At 42.4% G+C, this 25,390-nt stretch overlaps 1 protein-coding gene across 2 annotated transcripts in view; it reads right to left on the bottom strand.

The window, feature by feature from the left end:
• The window catches only part of KIF5C (kinesin family member 5C), a 155,429-nt gene that overhangs the window by 60,301 nt on the left and 69,738 nt on the right, over positions 1 to 25,390 (bottom strand). For both annotated transcript variants that reach the window (XM_063631013.1, XM_055262657.2), the window contains exons 8-11: positions 21,457 to 21,581; positions 18,551 to 18,655; positions 18,032 to 18,180; positions 6,381 to 6,529 (exon numbers count right to left, since the gene is read on the bottom strand). In XM_063631013.1, the coding sequence (XP_063487083.1) occupies positions 6,381 to 6,529; positions 18,032 to 18,180; positions 18,551 to 18,655; positions 21,457 to 21,581 (528 nt within the window). The remainder of the gene's footprint in view (positions 1 to 6,380; positions 6,530 to 18,031; positions 18,181 to 18,550; positions 18,656 to 21,456; positions 21,582 to 25,390) is intronic.

The raw sequence follows: 25,390 nt of genomic DNA, 5'->3' as shown, positions 1-25,390 counted from the left end.
AGGGCCTAGTAAATTAGATCGCTCCAATGAAATGCTAATTTCTGAGTCCATTATAATCATGGATCTGAGAAGGGGGCCAGCATCTTCGAAGATTTGATGCTAAAAGAGCAAATTGTGTTCCAATTGTGGCGGTCCCAAAGTTCCACAAAGCCCCAAATCAGACTAGAGGCTACAGATTTAGCTAGTTACTGAACCATACCTGCTGGCCTCGCAGGTTTTGAACTGGATGAACAAATCTGCGTTAGAGACTGCCAGTTTTTCCACACTTTCTCAGCCTGTGATGAAATCATTTCTTTGCATGACTTCAGCAGATAAGGTAAATCTATATCCACTGTTTTTTAATCTTATAGGCAATTATTCAAGAGAAGAGAACTTGCAGATATACCAGTCTGTCAGGTCATTTCCCTGTTCTGACACCTGGATTTTCAGGTTCTCCTTTTTCTGACTTAAATCCCTGTAAAAAATTATTTTTCAAGTGCAAAATTCAACGTATCAGAAGACAGCACGTGTGAAGACTGACCTGGCAGCAACAGGAAGCCATACACCCAGACTTCACCCCTCCCTCCCCATCCTCCTGCTGTCAAGAGTTTTCCTGATGGATTGGGAGGAGGTTAGCATGAGCTGGAGCTGTAATTCACTCTGAATCCAACTATCTAATTCTAACTCCATATATAGGATTGTTTGAGTCTTTTCCGCACATATGAGCAACAAAGCAATAGAGCTTTAAAAAAAATTCCATTTTCTGGCAACTGCCCCACTCCATCTATCTGTTCCTTAAGCAAGCAGGCTGAACAAATCTCCATGAGGCTAAAGAGCCAACAGAGCCTCCATATTCGAAGAAAGACCAGCCATCGATATGGGCCCACAAGATGTCACTAGTAGATTATGGTGAACATTTGTTGCTTTTCAGCCACTCGACACCCATTCTTATAAAATAGCACCTCAACTTCCTTTTAAGGAATTAGCCCCCTAAACTGCATTCAGTCTTCATCAGACAATTTATCAAAGTGCCCTGCCCTTCCCCAGCCAAGGCACACCAGCAAGCACAGTATTCCCACTTCTATCCTGGGCCTCTGCTTCTCCAACATAACCACATACAGACAGCAAAAAGCATTAATTCCAGCTGTGGCCACTTAAGAGACCTGCCTGTCTCTGCTGCCTGTATCCCTGAAGCAGCCCCAGCCTACATTTGTCGGAGCCTGTTGCCTCTGCTTTGGAGTCTGTGAGTCACTCGTATCCTTCTAACGCATTCTCTTTTTGCTTTAGCCAGGCAGCGTCAATTCCTGTTGCTTGCAATCCAAGGATCCTAACTAGCACCCTGGGGAACAGAACCAGGCCAGTGGGTGGCTCTCCTTAGCCACATGCACATGCCTGGAGTTATCCTGCCTCCATGGCAATGTCAGAAAGGAATTAAAGCTTAGTGTAGTGTATGTGATACGAGCCACAAGCCTTCTTCTGAGAATCAAGGTTCAACAGTGCCCAGAGGAGAAAACTGCTAGGCCTGCATTCTGAAGTGGCCCCTGTCTTAGCTGGAGCTGCTATAAGAAAGTACCATAGACTGGGTGGCTTATAAAGAATTTATTACTCACAATTCTGGAGGCTAGAAGTCCAAGATCAGAGTGCCAGCATGGTTGGGCCCTCCTGGTGAGGGCCTTCTTCGGGGTTTGCAGATGGCATCTCATTATAGTCTTACATAGTGGAGACCAGAGGGAAGGAAGCTCTCTCAGAACTCACAGGACACTAATCCCATTCATGAGAGTCCATCCTCAGAACCCAATCACCTCCCAAAGGCCCCACCTCCTACTATCACCACCTTAGGGGTTAAGATTTCAACATATGAATTTGGGTAGACACAAAATATTCAATCTATAGCATGCATCAAGCTACAAAGGGTTGAAAATTGGTACAGGTGGAGGTGTGGGGGAGGGTGAGAGCAACCTCTAGGCAAGTAATAGTGCAGTATTTCACCAATTTTGAATGATTTAAGGCAGGGCATGCCCTGTCCTGTGGCACAGTCCCATCACTGCCAACTGGATCAAACTTACCTCTTTTCACTTATCTCCATTATCTGCCTGCACCTGATCTGTAGTTGATTTCCTACTCCTTTGTATTGCTACTTCATTCTATGTAACAGCAAGTAGGAAAAAGCACAAGCATGCGCACACACATAGGCACACACACTTTGCTACACATACTCCTTCCTTGCTCTCCAGCAGCTGAAGTATAGCAGCCAAACTCTTAAATTATAAATATTATGCAAAGAAAGAAATCTTTTCCCCAGGAGACTGCGCACAATTGACATGGCCTCTTTAACTTGTTGAGACCGCAATGTGGAAATATCAATACCCAGGAAATGTTGAGGGGAACTAAGTAGCCACCTTCTATAAGTTTAGAACCAATGTGCGTCTCAAGTTTCAAAGGAAAGTTGGCAATATCCTGCCACTCTGGTTTTAGTGAAGGGCACTGCTGCTTTTTCAGTCCACATCTCAAAAGCTCGGCTCTCATATTTACACACACCAGCCATGCCCTCATTATCTTCTGCTCTGAAGAATTAGAACTGACATGTGGGGACACCATGGAAGGGCTTCCAGTGCCCCTTTTTTTGGCGTGGTATTTATTACACTCATCTAACTGGCCCTGCACACAAATCATTCTGCTAGCTTGATGAGCAGGCTGTGCAGACAATAGAAAGAGAAGGAACTTTAGAGTCAGGCCCACTCAGTTCAGATCGCAGCTTTACCAGAGACTGATCCACTTGGGGACGTTTTCGGGCCTGTCATTCATGGTCACAAGGGCTACTTGAGGATTAAATGCCCAGCCTCAGAATGTAGTAAAAAGCCTGGCCTGGTCTACTGTCCCTGTAACGTCCACTGGCACACAGCATGAGATGCAGAGTTACTGTTTGAGGTAGCTCTGCCCCTCCATGGGACAAAGGACCTCTCCCCGCCTCCTCACTGCCCCTCGCTACTCTCCTTCTTGCCTGAAACTTACACCACTAAAGTTACTTCTCTACATGTAAGAACTTTGCCCCCAGAAAAATCACCTTTAAATACAAATGTTAGCTGGGGAGGAAAGGAGAGCTCTGCGGAATCCCTCCAATTCCCTTCTCCCATCACAACCAGTGGTGACGTGGCAATGGGGTTGTTTGGGGGCCTCTCAGACTCTCTCTGTCTTCTCTTCTTTCTCTGTAGTCCAAAGGGCCCTCACACCTACCTATGCCTTCAGTTACTACCGAAAGATTGATGACTCCAACTCAAGCAGATCCTCTGAGCTCCAGACCCTCGGACCTAATTTCTTATCTGAATAATGTTCCCCTGGATGTTCCACCGGGACCCTAAACTCCCTCCTCCCTCACCCCTGGTTCTCCTCCAGCATCCCCAGTCTTAGGGAATGGTCTCACCCTCCATCCAACTCGGCAAGCCAGAAAACTCACAGTTGTCATTGAAACCTCCCTCTCCCATAGCCAGCTCCTCGCCACACCCAGCTAATTTCTCCTCCTAAATATCTCTCAGGTTCATCCATTTCTCTCCCTTCCTACTGCCCTCTCACTTCAATACCATCATCTCATCCCTGGAAGACCACCCCAGCTCCCAGCCCTCCTCTCCAACCTACAGTCCACTCTCCAATACAGCTGATGGATCTTCAAAAATGCGAAGGTATGACCTGCAGCTTTTGATCAAAATCCTGAACACGGGAGAGCCCCGCCTATCCCTCGAGCCCATCTCAGGCCAGTGCTCCCTGCTGGCCTATGTCCTCCATTCTCGGAGCCCCCACCTCACCTCGTGCCCCCTATTTTGCCCGGCTAACTGCTGCTTCTCGCAGATACTAATCTCTATATTGCATATTCAAAGAACCCTTCACTGGCTTCTCAGTCAAGGTCAGGGCCCCCTGTTGTATAATTCTTGGCACCTGTGCTTTCCCTTCTTGGTATGCAGCGTGGACTACCATCATACATTTATTGGTGAAGACTGGCATTTACCTTCCTCCCCGCTCAGACCGTCCTGAGGGCAGAGACCACATCTGACTGCCCACCATTTAATCTCCAGCACCTGCATTAAGCATATGTTTGCTTCCTATACATTTATTGGAGGTCTACTCTGTGCCAGAGTATATCATCATACATTATTTTTCCCAAATTATGTAACTTAAGGGCTCATGTAGGATCTCACCCAAGAGGGCACAGAAAACAGCACATTTCTTTCGGTTTTTTTTTTTTTTTTGGTTTTTTTTGTTGTTGTTTTTTTTGAGATGGAGTTTTGCTCTTTTTGCCCAGGCTGGAGTATAATGGTGGGTTCTCGGCTCACCACAACCTCCGCCTCTGGGGTTCAAGCGATTCTCCTGCCTCAGCCTACTGAGTAGCTGGGATTACAAAATGCGCCACCACGCCTGGCTAATTTTGTATTTTTAGTAGAGACAGGGTTTCTCCATGTTGGCCAGGCGGGTCTCGAACTCCCGACCTCAGGTGATCTGCCCACCTCGGCCTCCCAAAGAGCTGGGAGAAAACAGTACATTTCTAAGGAGATTTGTAAGGTGTTCAAAGAGTGACAGTTAAAATGATGTCCAAGTAAAGAGGCCAAAAACAGGACTGAGTGCCCAAAAGATGCTAGGCATGACAGTGAGTCAGGCAAACAAGGCAATGGGCAGATCCCAGAGGATGGCATTTGATAAGGGATGGAGAACTGCAAGGTTAAAGTTTGGCAAGAGATGCAAAAGGATGGGGGAAAAAAGGTTTATTGCCCATCCTGTAATGTTTCTAAAGCCAGCACCCCCAATCCTTTACCAAAAGGCTTTACTGAATGTCCTGGTCACCCAGCAGAGAACTGACCTGGAGGATTCCCGAAATAAAACTTCATATGGCCACTCCCCACCTTGCCAACTACTGCTCCTGACTCTCCCATTCCTGCCAAATTGCAAAGAATCATCCACCAGCCTCAGGTGCTGAATTATTCAATTATTCCAGCAGCATTCCAAATATGTGTGCTGCTAGAAAATCTTTCAAAAATAAAAGAATCATGTTATTTAGGCTACTAGGTCATTTTTGAAACCTGTCTTGAATTCTCGTTTGCCACGTAATGGTTTTTCTATTAAACAATAGCTCATTGACACCCCACCCTTACTAGCAAAAAGCAGTGGCAAACATGTAATCACAAGACAATCTGCTGCAGTTACAAACAGTCAGTGTTACCTCCCGATCCTGCACAACAGCCCCCGGGCTCCTACCCTTACCCAAAGCTGAGGTACTGCTGCAGCACCTCAAATACTGAACACAGCAGCAGAGGACCTGAAGAACAACTTCCAACTATCCACCATTCCCCTACACACACACCAACCTGCCTTATTTTAGTTAAAAAGAAAAAAAAAAAAGCCTTCTACCTTCTAACCTACGTCACAATGCTAAAATCACTAAAATAATCTGTCTGCACTTAGATCTGGAAACCCCTCTCAACACCTCACCCACAACCCACCCACCCACTGCATGTCAGCTCTCTGAGATATTTTCTCCCAGTAGAACAAACCAAAGAGAATGTTTTGGGGAAGAAGGAAAACGAGTCACGAACCAAGCCTTTAAGACTCCATTTTAGCACAGGGCTCCTTTGAGAGCCCTATATTTCTGGCATGAAGATGAGTTCAACCAAAAAATGTAAGTATTTGCCAGAGGTAGACTTTTAACCCCAAACCAGTGATAAAACTCACATAGGAGAGAATGACATTTTTCATTTAAGTCAAAAGCAGTCTGAGCCGCTAAGTCTCAGGCACTTTCCTCTAACCTACAAATAGGGGTACCAGCGAGTTATTACAATGTTAGATAGAGGGCATCTCATTGGAAGCAGATTAAGGCAGCCTTGCAGATAATCACTGGTCCACACTAACAATGCATGCTAGCCAAGTGATGGGATGGGGTTGGTGCTTGTGTTAGGGACTAAGAAAACATCTGCTTGTTCATACAGGTTGTTGCCAGGAGGAATCAAGCTGCACCATTGCCCCAACTTTCCCAAGGGCCTCCCAGGATGCCAACAGTCACAAGAAAAAGAAAGCACACACATGTCCAGGCACGGTGGCTCACATCTATAATCCCAGCACTTTGGGAGGCTGAGGTGGGTGAATCACTTGAGGTCAGGAGTTCAAGACCAGCCTGGCTAACATGGTAAAACCTCATCTCTACTAAAAAAAACAAAAATTACAAAAATTAGCCGGGTGTGGTGGTACATGCCTGTAATCCCAGCTGCTCGGGAGGCTGAGGCAGGAGAATGGCTTGAACCCTGGAGGCAGAGGTTGCAGTGAGCCGGCCTGAGTGACAGAGCGAGACTCTGTCTCAAAAAAAATAAAAATAAAAAAAAGCACACACTCATGCCTCACTCTTCCTCTTTACTTTTCCTTACCATTCCTCCACCTGTTTAGCTCCATCTCCAGATGCTGGATAACATTCTTCAAAGTCTTGTTTTTCTCTTTCTCTTTTTCGTATTTCTTCTTCCATTCTTCTGCTGTCAGTTCTAGGTTCACAGAGACTGTATTCTTGATGGTCTTAGCTCTGGGATTAAAAACATAAGGGGACAATTCAGCTAATTATTAGCATTAGCTAAATCAATATGATTAAGCCCCAGATTCCTCATGTCAAAAGACGGGAAATAGGGAAGCAGAAGGGATCCTGTGGCTTTCACCAACCATCCTCCTAACTGGACTAATGGCACCACTACCCCTTGAGGCTTCAAGCTCTTCCTTTCCTTTTCTCCTTCACATCCCACCGGTCTCTAAATTTAATGAACGTTTATTTGAATTGTCTCAGGGTTTCCTCTTTCTCTCTTCCCTCTGCCTCTATCTTAGTCTGTGTTCTCAGCCATCCTTATGGTTATAGGCTTTTTCAAACGTTCAGTACCCTCCTTTAAGCCCCCTGCATACCATCACCAGATTTACCTGCCTAAGTTGAGGTTCTTTTCAGTTCAATTAACATTTATGAATTTGGGGTACACCAAGACAGATGGACGAGGTCTCTGTCCTCTTGGAGCTTGCAGTTTCTTATACCAATGATACACAGACAGAAATAATAGAATCAGTTATTTCTCTTCCTCACCTGTGGTACCCAGAACCACCCCTGATGTATTTAACACATCAACACATGCCTCATAGGTCAGGTGGGTCCCACAGCTGAGTAAGGCTGGCCAGATGACACCATGGCTCCCTGCTGAGCATACGCCCCCATCACAGCCCATCACCACCATGCAGTGAGGAGGCCCCACAGTATCCAGATCATCCCATTTTCCAAGAAAAATGAGAAATTGTTTTTTCTTTCATTTGTGTCTCCCAGTTTTAAACTATTTATAAAAATAACGTATGGGACAAACAAACATGCCTAATGGCCACCATTTTGCCACTTCCAGTATAAGAGATGATGCGATCTCTGGGGCACATGGCCTGGGGGATTGAGATGCCACAGGGTTGTACCTGGAGAGTAACCGAAAGGGGCAACTGTGGAGAGCAAATCAGTAGCTGCACCAGGTGATTCCAAAAACAAAAGCCATGACTCACCTTGGCATGCACAGAAACGAACACCTAAGTGGCCTTGTCCAATTAAAAAGGAAACTCCACTTCGGCTTACTTTTAAGAAGGTAAAGCTTCATTAAAAAATATGTGATATCCTGTTTTATTTGCTATTGACTTTTTCATTTTGAACGTCCAACAGTTCTTACACCATCATATTTGCCAGCACAATCTGATTTGTGATTCGGGTTAATTACCGTTGTCAGCAAATGACATCCTGATTTCTATTTCAGTGCGAGAAATTCAGCAGTCCCCACCAGCACTACAGATGTCATTCCAAAAATTCATTGCTAAAGCAGACAACTAAATAACCCAACTGTCAAAAGAGGAGTTTAACAACTTCAACCTAAGACTCCATTTAAGAATTAGAATAACTCTCTCTTGTTCACTGTAGCTTGAGGCTGCGATCCCTAGAAATGCTTCAAATCTAATTTTTCAAATAACAGCAATTTTATTACTACTTTAAAGTCTGGTCCTGTTTGACACTCTCACCTCTCCTCCTGACATCCTCAGGCGGTACTGTGGATGTTTCTCAGACGCAAGCACAAACATCACAAGCATCCATTATCAACTTAGTAAGGCAAAAAGTGAAAAATAACTCATGGCTAAAATGCTTATAGACACTTGAGGGCACACTTCAAGGCTACTAATCTTACTTTGTAAATCATAAAGAGTCCCTTGGTAACTTCACATGATACCAGAAAGAGAAAGCTAAAGCCTCTATGCTATACTCAGGCAGGTTTAGCCAGAGGCACACGTTGTGAGCAGACTCAGCAAGGTTATCACCATTGGCGTAACTGGTCCTCATTCTCAAAGTACTTTTAACAATTGCCTAGGAAATCCCCACTTCTGTAGTAATCAGGGTCCTGGCAGGAAACAGACGACCTGCTCAAATTGCATGATTTGAAGAGTGCTTAACAAAGGTTTGGAAAGCTGTGGGGAAATAACAAGGGTTAATGTGGTACCCACATTAGGGATTGGGGAGCCATTACTACCCTTAAGCTGAAGGGAAGCCAGAGAGAGAAGGCTAGAAGGAAAAGATTGCCCGGTAGGTATGAATTGTAACAGCCACTGGTAGGGACACAGCCAACCCAAATGATCTGACAGGGAGGAAGCCAGGAAATAAATACCTGGACCTCATGCTCTTCTCTCCTTCTGATCGCCTGCCTGGGTTCCTTCCTCACTGGTTTAACATAACTGGAAGCCAGAGGAAAAGGAGCCCATTGCATGAGCCCAAACCAGTCACCCTCCTAAGTCACAGAGCAGGGCAGAGATGGTACAGAAAAGATCCAGAGGAGTAGCTAAAGATGCGCAACCCAACTTCCATTTGGAACTCAAATAACAGTGGGAATCCGTGTCTCACACTGGAGCCCGAGACTTCATTCAGCCCAAATGGGGCAAGAGGGACCTTCACATCCACTAAAGGTAGAATATGAAAAAATCAGCTTACACTGAGAGAGAAAGATGTTAATTCTCCTAAAATTGTTCCAGAAAATTAAAGTAATCCCCACCTTCCCCCAAAAAAACCCTAAGGGGTTTGTGTATGTGTATAGAAATTGGCAAGCTGATTCTGAAATTTATAATAGAAATGAAAAAAAAAAAAAAAACAAGAACAGCAAGGACAGTTCTGAAGATCAAAGTCAGAGGATTGAATATCATCACTTTCTTATATAGTAAAACTGATCAACTTGTCAGCAGCATTGGAATAAAAACAGAATAAATTGTCCAGAAACAGGCACTCAGATGACAGTCATCTGACTTATGACGAAAGTGTCCATAGAGAAGAGTGGAAGGGGCAGTCCTTTCAATACATGGTACTGAGGGGAAGTGGAACTTTATCCCCCACCCCCAATACCATGTAAAAAATTCTGTTCCAGAGAGATCCCAGACATAAATGTGAAAAGTAAAACAATAAAGCTTCTACAGAAAATATAAGACAGTATCTTCAAGACCTTGGGGTAGGCAAAGTTTTTGTTTTTGTTTTTGTTTTTGAGTCAGAGTCTCACTGTGTTGCCCAGGCTGGAGTGCAGTGGCACAATCTCGGCTCACTGCAACCTCCGCCTCCCGGGTTCAAGCGATTCTTCTGCCTCAGCCTCCCGAGTAGCTGGGACTACAGGCACCCGCCACCACGCCCGGCTAATTTTTTTTGTATTTTTAGTAGAGACGGGGTTTCGCCATGTTGGCCAGGCTGGTCTCAAACTCCTGACCTCTGGTGATCCACCCACTTCAGCCTCCCAAAGTGCTGGGATTGCAGGCATGAGCCACCATGCCTGGCCAAAGATTTCTTAAATAGAACATAATAGAAAAAATAAATTTGACTTCATTAAAATTAAAAATTTGTCTTCATTAGAAGCCACCATTAAGACAGTTAAAAGGCAAGTTACAAGGTGGGAGAAGATATATAAAATACATACACTTGACAAAGGACTTACCCAAAATAACTCCTTTAAATCAATAGGAAAAAACTGGGCAAAGACTTGGAATAGGCACTTTATAAAAGAAGTGCCAATAAAACATCTCCTGAGAAGGTGTTTAACATCATTAGCCCTCAGAGAATGCAAATTAAAACTACAATGAGATACCTTAACACACCCAATAGAATGGCTAAAAAATTTAAAACTGATAATGCCAACTGTTGCTGAGAATGAGCAATGACTATAACAGTCAACTGCTACTGGAGAGAGTGTGAATTATTACTGTCATTTTGGAAAAATCTTTAGTAGTATCTACTAAGGTAGAATATTTCACACCTTACGACCTGCTCCCACCTAACAGAAATGAGGACATATATTCACCCAAAGGCATGACAACCAATGTCATAGTAACTTTATTTATAATCACCCCAACATGAAAATAATCCAAATATCCACCAACAATAGAATGGATACATATAAGCCATATTCATACCATAGAATACTATATAACTGTGAAAAATGAACCACTACTACATCTAACAATGTAGATGAAGTTCACAGATAAAACGCTGCATCAAAGAAGCCAGATACAAAACAGTACCGGGTGATTTCATTTTCATATAGTTCAAAGACAGGCAATAACAATCTATGTTGATAGAAGATAGGGTGACAATTACCCTTGAGAGTTCGGTGTTGACTGAGAGGGTCCAAGAGAGAGCCTTCCAAGATCCTGGGTGGTGGTCACATGTATATATATATTTATTAAAAAAAAATTAGTTATGAACTTAAGTTTATGCATTTTACTATATTATATTCAATAAAAATTGAGCTAAGAAAAATAAACTGATGCAGAAAGAAATCAAGTCAGATACAAGAATTTCCAGATGCAGAATAAACTAGAGTTACTAAGAGAGATACGGAATTTTTGTGCCCAGAGGTTTGTTTTTTTTTTTTTTTTTTTTTTTTTTTTTTTTACTAGAACAAATATTCTCCTATCTAGGATGTTAAAAACAATCTTGCAGAGTGAAACAAAGAGGGTCTCAGTCCCTCATTCTCCCAAGAGACTAAGAGTAAAAGGATATAGAATATCTACAATTTCTTTTTCTTTTTACCATTAACTTTGGCAAATTTAGAGGATGAAGGAGTCTAATGATCACTAGCTTCTTTCTATTTGGACATTCAAAAGTCACTTTCCCTTAATTAGCTTTAACTGATTTCAGAGGAAAAAAAGAAAAAAAAATTAGTTTCCTCCTTTGTTAATATTTAGCTAGTTGCCATCAATGCGGTTACAGTGCTCTGCTGTCTTGTCGTGGTTTGGATCTAGGGCGTGAGGCTGCCAGTGGACATGATCCGGAGTTTGAGCACAGGCCCACATGTGTGCATTTATTGTTCAGCCTTGTTTCCAGAAGAATTTCAGGTAGCTTACAGGGAGACACAAAATCAAGAAGACAGCAGAAATTAAGAAGTGCTCTTAAGGCAGGTTTTGTGATTTTGTCTAGCAGAAGCTATACAGCAATTGTGATACCAACCAGCCTTATAGTTCTGGGATATTATCTCTTTGATATAGAGAAACAAGTCAATGACCCATAGAAGCCTTATTCTAGCCACCTACTGACTGCTCACTCATCCTCTTTAAAGGTGCAACTGACTGTGATACTATTTGATTAATCCAAAGTGGCCTGATCATTCACAAAGAAATACAAAAGTGGGTTCTTCATTTCTAAAAACTCTCAGGGTTTTCAATCAGAGCCCTCAATGTGTATACAGATATCGATGTCTATTCCACAAGTTATAACCGCAGCAGGCACTGAGCAAAATCCTAACCAAAAGCTACTCTGGGAAAGAACTTTAATTCAGTCCTAAATTTATACCCTAACAGCAAGACCTGCTTTTAAAACTGAGTCAAATTGTGAGGATGCCATTATCAGGGTATCTGTTTTGCATCTTTTCCTTGTTTTGGCTTGCTTCATCAAGTCAAGCACCACTTTAATGATATATGATCTAGGCGTGCCCCAGGTATAAAATCTCTTCTCCCCACAGGGAGGGAACTAGGACCAAATTTTTTAAAGACCTCAAAGCTAATGAATGTTAACCACCCTTAGGAAAGGCAGACCAAGCCCAGTGGACAAAGATCAGAGGCCACAGTACATCTTCCATCTAGATACTGCTACAGAGACAGTTAAGTCAGAAAAGATTCTCTTAGATATATTCTACTAAAGAATGGGAAGAGGAAACTACCTGCCCATTGTCAAGCATTCTGTTATTTTCTTCCCAGCACCACTCAATCCTTCCATCACTGAATTTGCAGTTTACATGTTCAGAAGCACATGGCCAGCTTCCAAGACTGCTGACGCTAGCCATCTCCACCAGCGAGGTTAAACACCCACACGAGATGACACTGAAGGCACCCTCATAAGCTGGCACTTGAACAAAGCCCTCCTTGAATGGGGAGAAGACCTAGAACCACTGCATTCTGATGAGTCTCATCCCCACCTGCTTTCCCAGTGGTTTCCTATACTCGTATTTCCTGGCCACAGTCAGTTCTAAATGACATGAAGAGTGCCTACCATTGGCGTTTCTTCTAATTGCTTTGGCTTCCCTGGAATAACCACAAAGATATTCGTTCTTGGTACCTTCATACCTTTTGTTTCCGCATCCTCCTTTTCTCACCAGGTGTTCAGGATAGTGCTGGCATTGGAAAAAGGAGCTCTAGACAACCTCACACCTTCAGCACACAGAATACATCTGTTATGTGTGATTCTGCACTGTGAATGGTGTGTGAGGGAGAGAAATGGAGATTCTCCCACTGTGGGAGCAGGAGAGGGTACAGAGTATAGCATTCTTCACTATCAGAGCTCTCCAGAGAAACAGAACCAACAGGAGAAAGATAGAGACAGATGATGGATAAATATAGATAACATATTATATATCCTATTGTATATATAAACTCCTATTATATATACATACATACATATATATGATATACCTCACTCTTTTATTTACTTAAGAAATTGACTCACATGACTATGGGGGCTGGCAAGTTTGAAAGCTATAAGGCAGGCTGGAAGCTGGAAACTGAGGCTGGAGTTGATGTTACCATCCTGAAGCACAATTTTTATCTTCTCCATGAAACCTCCATTTTAGCTCTTAAGGCCTTTAACTGAGTGGATGATGCTCACCCTTATTATTGAGAGTAATCTGCTTTGCTTAAAGTCAGCTGATGGTAAGTGCTAAGCATATCTACAAAGTACCTTCACAGCAACGCCCCGATCTGTATTTGATTCAGTAACTGGGCATTATGGCCTAGCCAAGCTGACACATAAAACTAATCAGAAACTAACCTTCCAATCTGCTCTGAGACCTAGTTCCCATCTAAAACACCCAAACCCTCTTCTGAAAAGACCACTGCTCCAAAGCACCTTCCCAGCTTCTGGTGAGGCCATTACCCTGTTCGTGAGGGAAGGAGGGAGGGCAGGAAGGAGAAATGAAAATTTCGTGTCTTTAAAAAGTTCTAGTCTCCTGAGAAACATTCAGAAATGACATGGATAAGGACTTGGCATCTAGTTAAATGTATGTCACCCACAGTATTTCTTCCCTCCAAAGGCAAAAATTAACCCTACTGGTGTTTCAGCAACAGGCCCCCAAAAGGAATGATTTAAGCCTTTTTTTCTTTCATGTCGAAGTGTAGCCAAGTGTCTGCCTTGGCCAAAATGCTCATTCTACTCTCGTAGGTAACGTGTTCTCATGTTCTGGTGACATAAATTTCATATGCACAGTCTTCAGGCTCTGCCTAATCTAGCTACCACTAAACTGGCAGATGACACAATTAAAATGATGACATGACTTTTTTAAGTGCACATCAGGAAAAGAAAAAAGATTATTACTTTCCCTAAGATACCAATTCTCCTTCCACATTCAACATACAAATAAAGCCTTCGAATTATTCATGCTGGATCAATCAAAACTCCCAGTGCCAAAGATGTGCTGATTCAGGTCTTCCTAACCACATTGGTCTGCCCCCTCAGAGGGCCTCTTTCCCTTCATTACCACCCCAAATGAAGGTACAGTAAATAGGCTTCCAACACAATTGGGTGATTTGAGTTCACGCTTCTAAAACATAAATATCTTTTTCAAATAGCACTGTAAAAGTAGTTGAGAAGAGTAATTAAAGACTACAAAATAGAATTCTGGAAGCCAGAAGAAAAAAATCAATTAAAAGTGCTCTAATTTGAGTCTGGCTTTTTGACTTTCTACTGCCTGGTAATTCAAGTGCTGCCTCCTCAGCTAGATTAAAAGCTCTTTGAGAACACAGGAGACAGTGCTTACTTCTTTAATGGCACGATGCTGGGCATTCAGGAAACTAAAGGAAACAATCTCGACTGAATGGAAGAACCAGAATTCTGGAAACCATCATTCTCAGCAAACTAACGCAGGAACAGAAAACCAAACACCGCATGTTCTCACTCATAAGTGGGAGCTGAACAATGAGAACACATGGATGCATCACACACTGGGGCCTATCAGAGGGTGGGGGGCTAGGGGAGGGATGGCATTAGGAGAAATACCTAATGTAGGTGACGGGTTGATGGGTGCAGCAAACCACCATGGCACATGTATACCTATGTAACAAACCTGCATGTTCTGCCCATGTATCCCAGAACTTAAAAGTATAATTTAAAAAACAAAAATAGAAATAGACATGGTAAATTTTTCCCTTTAAATTCCAGTATCTAACCTATAATCCTGAAGAATGCTAACATGACTCTTGGTAGAGTGCCTTCAGAGATCTGCAGATTTAACTGCTTCGAAACACATACCACATTGTGTTATTCAGAACATCAGTACAGTCAAGCAGAACAACAAATGTGTACTCTCTTCACGTCCTTGAAAGAACCACAAAGGAATAACTGAGGAACCTCATACTGTCCTAAGGTTTGGCCACCTCTGCAGTAAGAATATAATGAACACTCATTACAATGAATTTGGGATGTGCCCGGTAGTCTTTTCTGAGTTCAAAGTGCTTAATCTCATTAGCTATCACAGACCATGTCTAATCCAATGTTCAGTCTTGTGTCTGCTGTATAATTGGGTTCAATGAGTATATTTAACAATACAGCAGGTATTGGCCCCATAGAATAGCTCAGCATCCTTAAATAATCCATTAACTAACTTGGGGATAAAGGGAAAGGAATGAAACCTCACACATTTCCAATAATAGATTGGAAAGCAAACCAGATCCAAACCCAACCAAACTTCTGGACGTAATGGCATCAATGTTCAGCAACTGCCCTAACTTTCCCAGTAACCTTACACAATAAGCTTTTGATTCATCTGTTCATTCATTTGATAAGCGTTTATTTATTGACCACCTACTGTGAACTAGTTGTGCAGAGTGGTTGATGAGAAACTAATGTCTGTGACAAACTCAGTCCCTGCTGTCACAGAGAGCAGAATCTAGATGACTCTGATAAAAGAATGTAGACCGACCTATTTCATTTGAAAACATAATTTACATTACTTTTTATTTCCTGGAAGCCCAACTTACCTGCAGCATTTTTTATTTGTTCATTCCCAAAACGTAATTCTAATTCTACTTTATTTAATCCTCTCCCTTATAGGACAGTGCTGTCCCTTACAGTGCATTACATTCAGTCTAGTCCCATCTACTACAATGACCTTTTCAAGCCGCAATACTGTGAGATTATTTAAGACGAAGGAAAAGCAGAACTTGCAATCACCGATAGCCTGCCGTCGGTCATGGACTTTTTTACCTGGACTCATGCCAGCCCTTGTGCTAGGTAAAAACTGAAGCAACTCATATAATCCTGCCAATATTCTTGAAGGTAGGCATTATTATACTCTCTCTGTGGGAGAGAAGACTGGGGCTCAGAGGGGAGAGCCCAACACTGGGCTAATTCTAAAGGGCTGTGCTCAGACACTGCATCCTAGGACATCCTACATGTTTAGTCACTTACTGGCTGTGTGGTCTCAGGTATGGTATCCAATGGCTTTGTACCTAAGCCTTGATTTCATACTCTGTACAAAGGTGAGATAATTGCTGTCAGAAGTGCTATAATTTTGACACACCTGACATATATTAGATACCAACTGATATTCAAAATGCTTCCTGTAGACAGCTGCAAATACCTCCCGATAACAGCAATGCCCCAAGGTGATTGGGCCTTGCAAAGATAGCCAATGCCCCACAGTGACTCTGGCTTGAGAAGAGCCAGAATATTTTTGCTTTGCTGGTAAGGATTTTTTTTTGAAGAGATGTTTTCTTTATAAATGCATTTAGAGCTGGTTTGCTCAAACATGTCTTCAGAGGAAATTGTTAAAGCTCAAGTTTAAGACACTGGGCAGGATGCGATCTTGTTTTCCATAAGCAGATGCTGGTTTGTGGGTTTCTGAGACCCTTGAGGAAAGCAGGTGTTATCCTACTGCAACTCCCTTGGCCTAAGCATTTAACTAATCAAGGAAGCGATTTGGGAGGAAGTAAAGGACCCAAATCCAGTTTAAAAGATATATTAGGTCCACAACATTTCAATATAATTATTATTTATTTAGACATCCCACAGGTGCCATGGCTGTGTAATTCTATGTTCTGTTGAGGGCTCAGGAAATGACTGGGGCTTAATGCAGTTTAAACAAGCCACAACAATTTCCCAGACAAAATGCCCACCCCCATCTGTCCTTTCTCTCATCTTAAACTATTCCTTAGGCATAACCACACAACACACACTCCCAGGGAGAAGGCAGGGAAGTGCTCTGTGCATCCATGTAGAAATGAGCTAGTTAAAGCCCACAGAGCACTGGTGACTTGTCTAAAGATCACATGATTGTTCAGAATTAAACGAACCGATGGCAGCAGAATCCACCTCCAACCTCAGCCCTCTGAGCCCTCATCCAACCTCAGAGCTCGCTGAGCACTGAAGATGTTCAGATGGCCCAATCCACAGAACCCCAAGCACTCTGGGAATGAACACTGAGGCACGAGGGCTGAAGGACAGAACCTAAACACTGGAACTGAGGAAACATGCCTGAAGGAGGTGAGGCCTTGGACGGTGGGAGGGGGTACGTAAAAAAGAAAGTGACAAGAAAAAAAGGAAGATATGAACCAAACCACACACGTAACTCTTGCTTTACCATTATGGAGTCGTACCTGCTGCCCACCTATGGACACCTCCCAGAGATCTAGGAAGTCTCATGTGGGAATTTTTAAAGGTAGGAAGCTGTCATCTATGTCTCTTCTCAGCTTACAGTCCAGACCTCCTACCTCCAGTGCTGGTAAAGATTCCTTCCCCTTCTTTTCTTTTTATACCTCTATTCTGCATTCACCTAATTTTCTGGGTGTTTTATCAGCAACTGTGCAATGGATCCCAAATACTGGAGCGAAAGGCAGTTATCTATCTTGAGATTTATACACTTGAAATAATATGAACCTAAAAGGTAGACTCCAGTGCCATGAAGAACAAAAGTAATACCCCAGTGCATTTCCAATTCACATCTGAAATGAATTTGGTTGTTTTGTTTTAAACACCATACCTTTGATTGGCATGTTCTTGCCCATTATTTTAAAATATAATTATTGCTTTGGCTTCAATAAGTGATGCCTCAAGTTTACATATCACCTGCTAGATGTAATTTAGTAAAAGGCTGTTTGTCCTTTACTTTGTGATTCTCTGACAATAGCCCCTTGCTTGCCACTCACTATTCTTTTTTTTTTTTTTTTTTTTTGAGACAGTCTCACTCTGTCACCCAGGCTGGAGTGCAGTGGTATGATCTTGGCTCACTGCAACCTCCACCTCCCAAGTTCAAGCAATTCTCCTGACTCAGCCTCCCGAGTAGCTGGGACTACAGGCGCATGCCACCACGCCCAGCTAATTTTTGTATTTTTAGTAGAGACAGGGTTTCACCATGTGGGCCAGGCTGGTCTCGAACTCCTGACCTCAGGCAATCCACCCGCCTTGGCCTCCCAAAGTGCTGGGATTACAGGTGTGAGCCATTGCACCCAGCCTTGCCACTCACTCTTAAGACCCAAGACCTAGCACAGAGGATGGGTCCTGAGAGACCACACGTACCTCTGTCCGAACATCAGTGTGGACTTGGTCTCAGCCTCATTGAAGACAGAAGGAGAACAGCAAATGACGATGGTGGTTCTGCAGTTCCCACCCAAAGAGTCCTGAAGAATCCGAGTCATCTTGCTGTCCCGGTATGGCACGTGTGTTTTCTATTTAGGAAAAGAAAAAGTATTGGTTTTGACAGCCCATTCTGAGAAAAACACAGAGGCAAGCAAGTCAGGGATGAAGACACTGAGCTTAGAAACCAAGTAAAACAAGAATTTGTGGCTGGGTCTTTGGATCTTGCCAAAGTTTAGAATGTCCATTCTTTGACCTATGTCATAGGAAATTAGCATCACCATTCATACTTTTTAGTAGATGGGAACTCCCAGCGAGCAGGCATCCACAGCCAGGATTCCCTCTGTCCTTTTCCAAACAGAAAAACAAACCAGCCTTTGGGGTGTGTGGCAAAGGGACTATGAGGACCCAAAAGGTGGTTTCTCATAATATTATTTAATAGACGGGGGCAGGATCACTTACTGTCCCTTCTGCCAAAGCAGAGATCACATTTCCAAGAGCAGACAAAGACTTATTGATATTTTTAGCTTCATCGAGAACAGCTCCCTCGGCACCAGTTTTGCTGACCTACCAGAGAGAAAAGAAAGCAGTGAGCAGCACAGGACAGCAGAAGCACAAAGTAGAAATTTCAAATTCACACAAGGGCAACGGGGGACAGCCTCCTGGAAAGCAAGGAAAAATAAAAGTAGAGAAGACCCACAGTGATAAAAACCATCCTTCGTGTATGAGGCTGGGGATTTGGTCTCTCCTGCCATTATTTTCCTCTCAGTTGGGTTTTAGTGGAATAGCTGAAATATCTCAAGTGGTGGAGCTGCAGATGCTTCCCCAGGGGCCAGCCATCCAGGGAAACCAGGCTCCAGAAGTGCTGTCACCATGGGTAGCTTGGGCCCTGGGAGACTGAGCTGCAGTCCCCATGCCGAAGGGAGCCCAGAGGGAAGCATGAAGAGAAAATATTGTCCTGAGCCACAATGAATGGGCATATTGGAAAAATGTAAGTTACGAGCTCCAGGTTCAGGCAGATGACTAGAGGTGGTAGGGTTGGTTATCCAGAGTCCGTTCCTTCCCTATTTATTCTCATAGCAAGGAAAAAATGAAAAATATCCAAAAAGCAAAAACCTTGGGAGAGAAATGAAAAGTCAAACGTATACTGCATTGTAAATTTGTCTTTTTTCCTCTGCAGCCAGAGGGACCATGCATAGTTTCTCCTTTGCTGTGTTATTGCTGGTAATTTCATCGTGACAGCATTTGTTCTAGGTAGAGGGCAGTTTACAGATGCTAGAAAAAAAGGGAACTCAACATGATTCATTTCTCTGCTGACTGGACAAACGATGCAGGGGGAGCAGCTGCTCTCTCAAGAAAGGAAATGGGGAAGCAATGTTCAACTACGCAAATTCGAATCACATATAAAGGAGAAACTCCTGCTGACAGAAATGAATTCATGTCCAGGGGGAGGTTTCTTTCCGAATAGAATAGATTCTCAACTCCCTTGGAACTGTTTGTGTGGCACCCTGCTTACACATAGAGAAATCATGTAGCTGATAGGTCACAAATAGTAGCAGTCTATGTTATTTTAAGCACTGTTATTTTAAGATGCTTTCTTATTTGAGCATCTTAACCCCATGAAATATACAAGGCAGGTACCATCTATCACCCTCCTTTGACAGACAGGAAACTGAGCCCCAGAAATGTCAAACTGCCAGCCTAAGGGAAGAACGCCATTCAGAGGAAACGGGAACTAAAGCCCAGAGTTCTCTTCTACAAGATCCCACTGACACAGTCATATGGACACATCTAGGGCAAAGGAAAACGTGTGTGTGAGCAAAAGAAACTATGTGAAGGACATGATTTCAAACGCCTCATAAATATCATTAGCAATAACCACTGACGCTGCGCAGAGGCAGGCCTCCACTCCAGTCTGCCAGTATTAAGCAGTTTTCAGGTATTTAGGCTCTAAATAAACAACAGTGCTCCATTATTTCCATTCTGTTGCACGTCTGTTTAACTAAAGTTACAAGCCCATACTAGCGAATTTTTTTTTTTGAGAGTCTCCCTCTGTCGCCCAGGCTGGAGTGCAGTGGCATGATCTCGGCTCATTGCAAGCTCCGCCTCCTGGGTTCACGCCATTCTCCTGCCTCAGCCTCCCAAGTAGCTGGGACTACAGGCGCCCGCCACCACGCCTGGCTTCTTTTAATTTTTTTTTTATTTTTAGTTGAGACGGGGTTTCACCCTGTTAGCCAGGATGGTCTCGATCTCCTGACCTCGTGATCCGCCCGCCTCGGCCTCCCAAAGTGCTGGGATTACAGGCGTGAGCCACCGCGCCCAGCCCCATACTAGTAAAATTTTAGATTCTCAACTAGAAATACGCAGATGACTTTCTGCTCACGGTTTTACAAATGCATACTAGAGGACAATCCAAGTAACCATTACTTATGTGGATGTAAGTGGCCATAACTTGGCATACGGGAACTCAGTGATGTAGTGCAATGAGTGGGGATCAATCATACAGTTAGGGAGACTGACCAAGCTTCAAGGCTGGCCTTCATGGGGACAATCAGCATGATGTCAGTGATGATGGAGGCCAGAGGGCATTGTGCACATGGCCTTGCTCTGTGATGTTGCTCGAGGGAGGTCAGTGCCTCCAGACAGGGTGTGGCAGCAGAAGCCTCCACTGGTGCTATGGAAGTGAGGCTGCAGATTCTGGGAGTCCTATTGCTCTGGAGTACAGCCTCGGCCAGGGCCCGGGAGGGCATGGGTCAGGGCGTAGATGACAAAAGAGAGTCCGGACGAAACCAGAGAACAGTAAAGCCTTGCCGCTAAGGCTGATTACAGGCCACACTTCATGAGAGAGCCAAACCCTCCCACATGGGACACCGTCAGCCCATGCCTACTGCTGGGAGAACCAGGGAATGCAGGGAGCGCCCCAGGTTCCAGACCTTCTATCAGCAAAACAAACCTGCAGACGCAGGACTGCCACATTCCAATGGCAAAGCTCGTTCCTGGCCTATTAGAGTCGGGTACAACATGGGATTTTCTCTTTTCTCAGAAGTTCATATCCCTCCCACATGTGTGCAGCTGCCTCTGCCACAGGCTAAGTCAAACCAACTGTTGCCTCAAATCATCATAAGGACCCATCAGGGATAAATCAGAGTTGGCATGCAAAGCACCTGCCTGTGACACCAATAGGAGACCTCAGGACCAGAAAAGAAAGCAGGGACAAAGGGTTAAATGTAATAACACCTTGGCAGAGCCTCAGAAACTTTAAAAGCTCTTTAAAGCAGGAAAATAGAAAAGCATAAAAATTATACCATTGCACACTGAAGCAAATAAAAGGGGAAAATTGTAGATAATACAAATAAAGAGCCAATTACCTTTTCGCTCCCAGCCAAATCAACCAAATAAAGTTTCCCACTGAGTTTTTTTTCAGTCTCTACATTCTCTTGTTTAATATTTATCAGGAAGATACTGTGACTTCTAGAGCTGTGTTCATTCATGTCTGAAAAGGAAAATAGTTTACTGCTCTACAAAGAACATGTAGGTTTAGGTAGCAAACCTCTCATCTAAAAAGCATAATAATTCATGCCTAATAGCTCCATTTCATTGAAGTAAGTCCAGCCAATTTTAAAAATTATCTGAGACCCCTGTTTCTTCTGAAAAACAATGCTCATTCTAGAAATACAAGATTTTAAATGTCTTCAAGGAGCAAAGAATTTAACCTAAAAATCTTAGTCAACAGTTTAAGATCAGATTTTCTAGCTCTACCTGAAGCCCCATCCTCTAAATGCCTACTCCAGCATGACTTTCCCCTTGAAGAATTCACTACTTCCTCCCCTGCCTCACTTTAAATTCCTCAGACTTTATCATGATTAATACATGATGTATTTTATCTTAGTCATGTGCATAAGCCTTGCCTTATCAGTAATACCATAAGCTTTCTTAAGCAAGGATTAAGACATACACTTCTATAACCTATGCTAACAGCAAAGAAGGTTTCAAAAATTAAATATGCTTCATTAGGATGTGGTACTGGAAATAAAAATCCTTGCAAATCCTCGTGTTTGTCTGCCAAGCAGACAGAGACCCCAGCAACCATCCCATTCAGCCTTCACCAGCAATCATTTCTCAAAACCATCTTACCAGATTATATGTAAAAAGCCCTAAAGATTCATTTTTTTAAAAGCATTAGAACTAATAATTAATTCAGCAAAGTTGTAGGATACAAAATCAACATGTAAAAAATCAGTTGCATTTCTATATACTAACAATGAACAACCCAAAAAATTAAGAAAACAACCTTATTTATAATAGCAAAAAAAGAATAAACTACTTAGGAATAAACTTAACCAAAGAAGGGAAGGACTTGTACACTGGAAACTACAAAATGTGATTGAAAGATATGAAAGAAGACACAAATAAATGGATTGATTGGAAGACTTAATATCATTAAGCTGTCAGTATTACCCAAAACAATCTATAGATTCAGGGCAATCTCTATCAAAATTTCAATGACATATTTTACAGAAGTAGAAAAATCCATCCTAAAATATGTATGAAATCTCAACGGACCCCAAATAGCCTAAACAATCTTGAAAAATAAGAACAGAGTTGAAGGTCTCACACTTCAACAATATAATGGACTTTAGGGACTTGAGGGGAAGGGTGGGAGTAGGGCAAGGGATAAGAGACTACAAATAGGGTGCAGTGCATACAGCTCAGGTGATAGGTGCACCAAAACCTCCCAAATTAGCACTAAAGAACTTACTCATGTAACCAAATACCACCTGTACCCCAATAACCTATGGAAAAATAAAAAATAAAAGTTACTACAAAGCTACAGTAATCAAAACAGTGTGGTATTGACATAAAGACAGACATATAAATCAACAGAAGAGAATAAAGGGCCCAGAAATAAATCCTCACACATATGGTCAAATAATTTTCAACAAGAGTGTCAAGACCATTTAATGTGGAAAGAACAGTCTTTTCAACAAATAGTGTTGGAAAAACTGGATAGCTACATGCAAAAAATATATTAACGTTGGGCCCTTACCTTAGAGTACATGCAAAAATTTACTCCAAAAGGATCAAATACCTACATCTAAAAACTAAAACTATAAAACTCTTAGAAGAAAACACAGGAGAAAAGCTTCATGACATTGGACTTGGCAATAATTTCTTAGATATGACACCCAAAGCACAAGCAACAAAATAAAAATAGATACTTCATCAAAATTAAAAACTTTTATATCAAAAGACACTATCAATAGTGTAAAAAAGCAATCCATGGAATAGAAGAAAATTTTATAAATCATATATCTAATAAAGGATTGATGTCCAGAATACATAGGGAACTCCAAGTCAACGACAACAAATTAACCTGATTAAAAAATAAATACAGACCTTGAATAGACATTCCTCAAAGAAGATATACAAATGGCCTATAAGCACATGAAAAGATGCTCAACATCACTAATCATTAGGGAAACGCAAGTCAAAACCACAACGAAACAGCACTTCACACCATTTGGATGGCGATTATAAAAAACAGTAACAGCAAGTTGGCAAGGATCTAGAGAAATGGAAACTGGTGTACTGCTGTTAGGAATAGAAAATGGTACAGCTGCTAGGCCGGGCGCGGTGGCTCACGCTTGTAATCCCAGCACTTTGGGAGGCCGAGGAGGGCGGATCACGAGGTCAGGAGATCGAGACCACGGTGAAACCCCGTCTCTACTAAAAATACAAAAAAAATTAGCCGGGTGTGGTGGTGGGCGCCTGTAGTCCCAGCTACTCGGAGAGGCTGAGGCAGGAGAATGGCGTGAACCTGGGAGGCGGAGCTCGCAGTGAGCCGAGATTGCGCCACTGCACTCCAGCCTGGGCGACAGAGCGAGACTCCGTCTCAAAAAAAAAAAAGAAAAGAAAATGGTACAGCTGCTATAGAAAATAGTAATAATAGCAAATAGTAGCAGGTCCTGAAGAAATTGATAGTAGAATTACCATAAGATCCGAAAATTCCACTTCTGCATATATACTCAAAAGAATTGAAATCAAGGACTCAAATAGACGTTTGCACACCTATGTTCATAACAGCATTATTCACAACCGCCAAAATGTGGATGCCACCCAAGCTTCCATTAATTTAAATGAATTTGTTAAATGTTGTATATACATACAATGGAATATTATTCAGCCTTAAAAAGGAAGGACACTTGCTACCACATGGATGAAACTTGAAGACATTATGCTAAGTAAAATAAGTCACAAAAGGACAAACACTTTATGATTCCACTTACATGAGGTACCTACAGCAGTCAAATTCATAGAGACAAAGTAGGTTGAGCAAGAGGAGAATAAATAATTGGTGTTTAATGGGTACAGAGTTTTGGTTGGAGAAGATAAAAAAAAATTCTAGAGATGGAAGGTGGTGACGCACACAATGTGAAGGTACTTAATGTCACATAAATGCATACTTTAAAATGGTTAAGATGGCAAATTTCATGTTAAGTATATTTTATTGCAATAATAAAAGAAAAACCTCACCAGAATGATAAGAATAATAGCAATTTTTTTTTAGACTAGCAGTTCCAAACCAAGGCACCAAAATGGATTATGAGGTATGCCATAAATAATTTGTGATTAAAAACAGCTTCAGAAACAGAGTGAATAACGTAAATGACAGATGCTGCCACTATAAGAATATCTGTCTTACATTCTTTCATGTATATGTGTATGTTTTAAGCAAGAGAAAAAGAAGTGGAGTTTGACCAACACTGTATCCAGGAATAGGCTCACCTATGAAAGTTGCTATATACATGAATATCATCTGATATATTGCTCAGATAGAGAAAATGTTGAGAATTACAGTTCTGGACCACAGAATCAGAGAGTTTTGGGTAGAAGAGACTTAAAGAGCCTAGACCAGTCAGCAAACCAATACCTGAATCTCTTTTACAACATAACAGTGAACTCACTATCTCTCTAGGTAGCAGGCAGCACTTGGGGCAGCTATAAGGGTTGGAGAGTTCTCCTCATAGGGGTCGAAATCTGCCTCCCTAGAGCTCCAACAATCTTGGGTATTCTAAGCATCAAGATGGAACAGAACAAGCTGACCCTCTTTCTTAGTGTCAGCACCTTCAACACGGTAAAATATATTACATTGTCCACACACCGTCCTCCAGATCTTTTTCCCTCACGCAAGCTATAAACCCTTAGTTCTCTCAGCTTCTGTTCATATGAACTCACTGTCATTTGTCCACATCCCTCTTAATAAGATAGACAACTCTCTTTTTTCACAGACCCTCTGCGGCC

This window comes from Symphalangus syndactylus, chromosome 22, assembly GCF_028878055.3.
Source record: "Symphalangus syndactylus isolate Jambi chromosome 22, NHGRI_mSymSyn1-v2.1_pri, whole genome shotgun sequence".
Taxonomy (NCBI): Eukaryota; Metazoa; Chordata; class Mammalia; order Primates; family Hylobatidae; genus Symphalangus; species Symphalangus syndactylus.
This window is presented reverse-complemented; position numbering and strand designations above follow the sequence as displayed.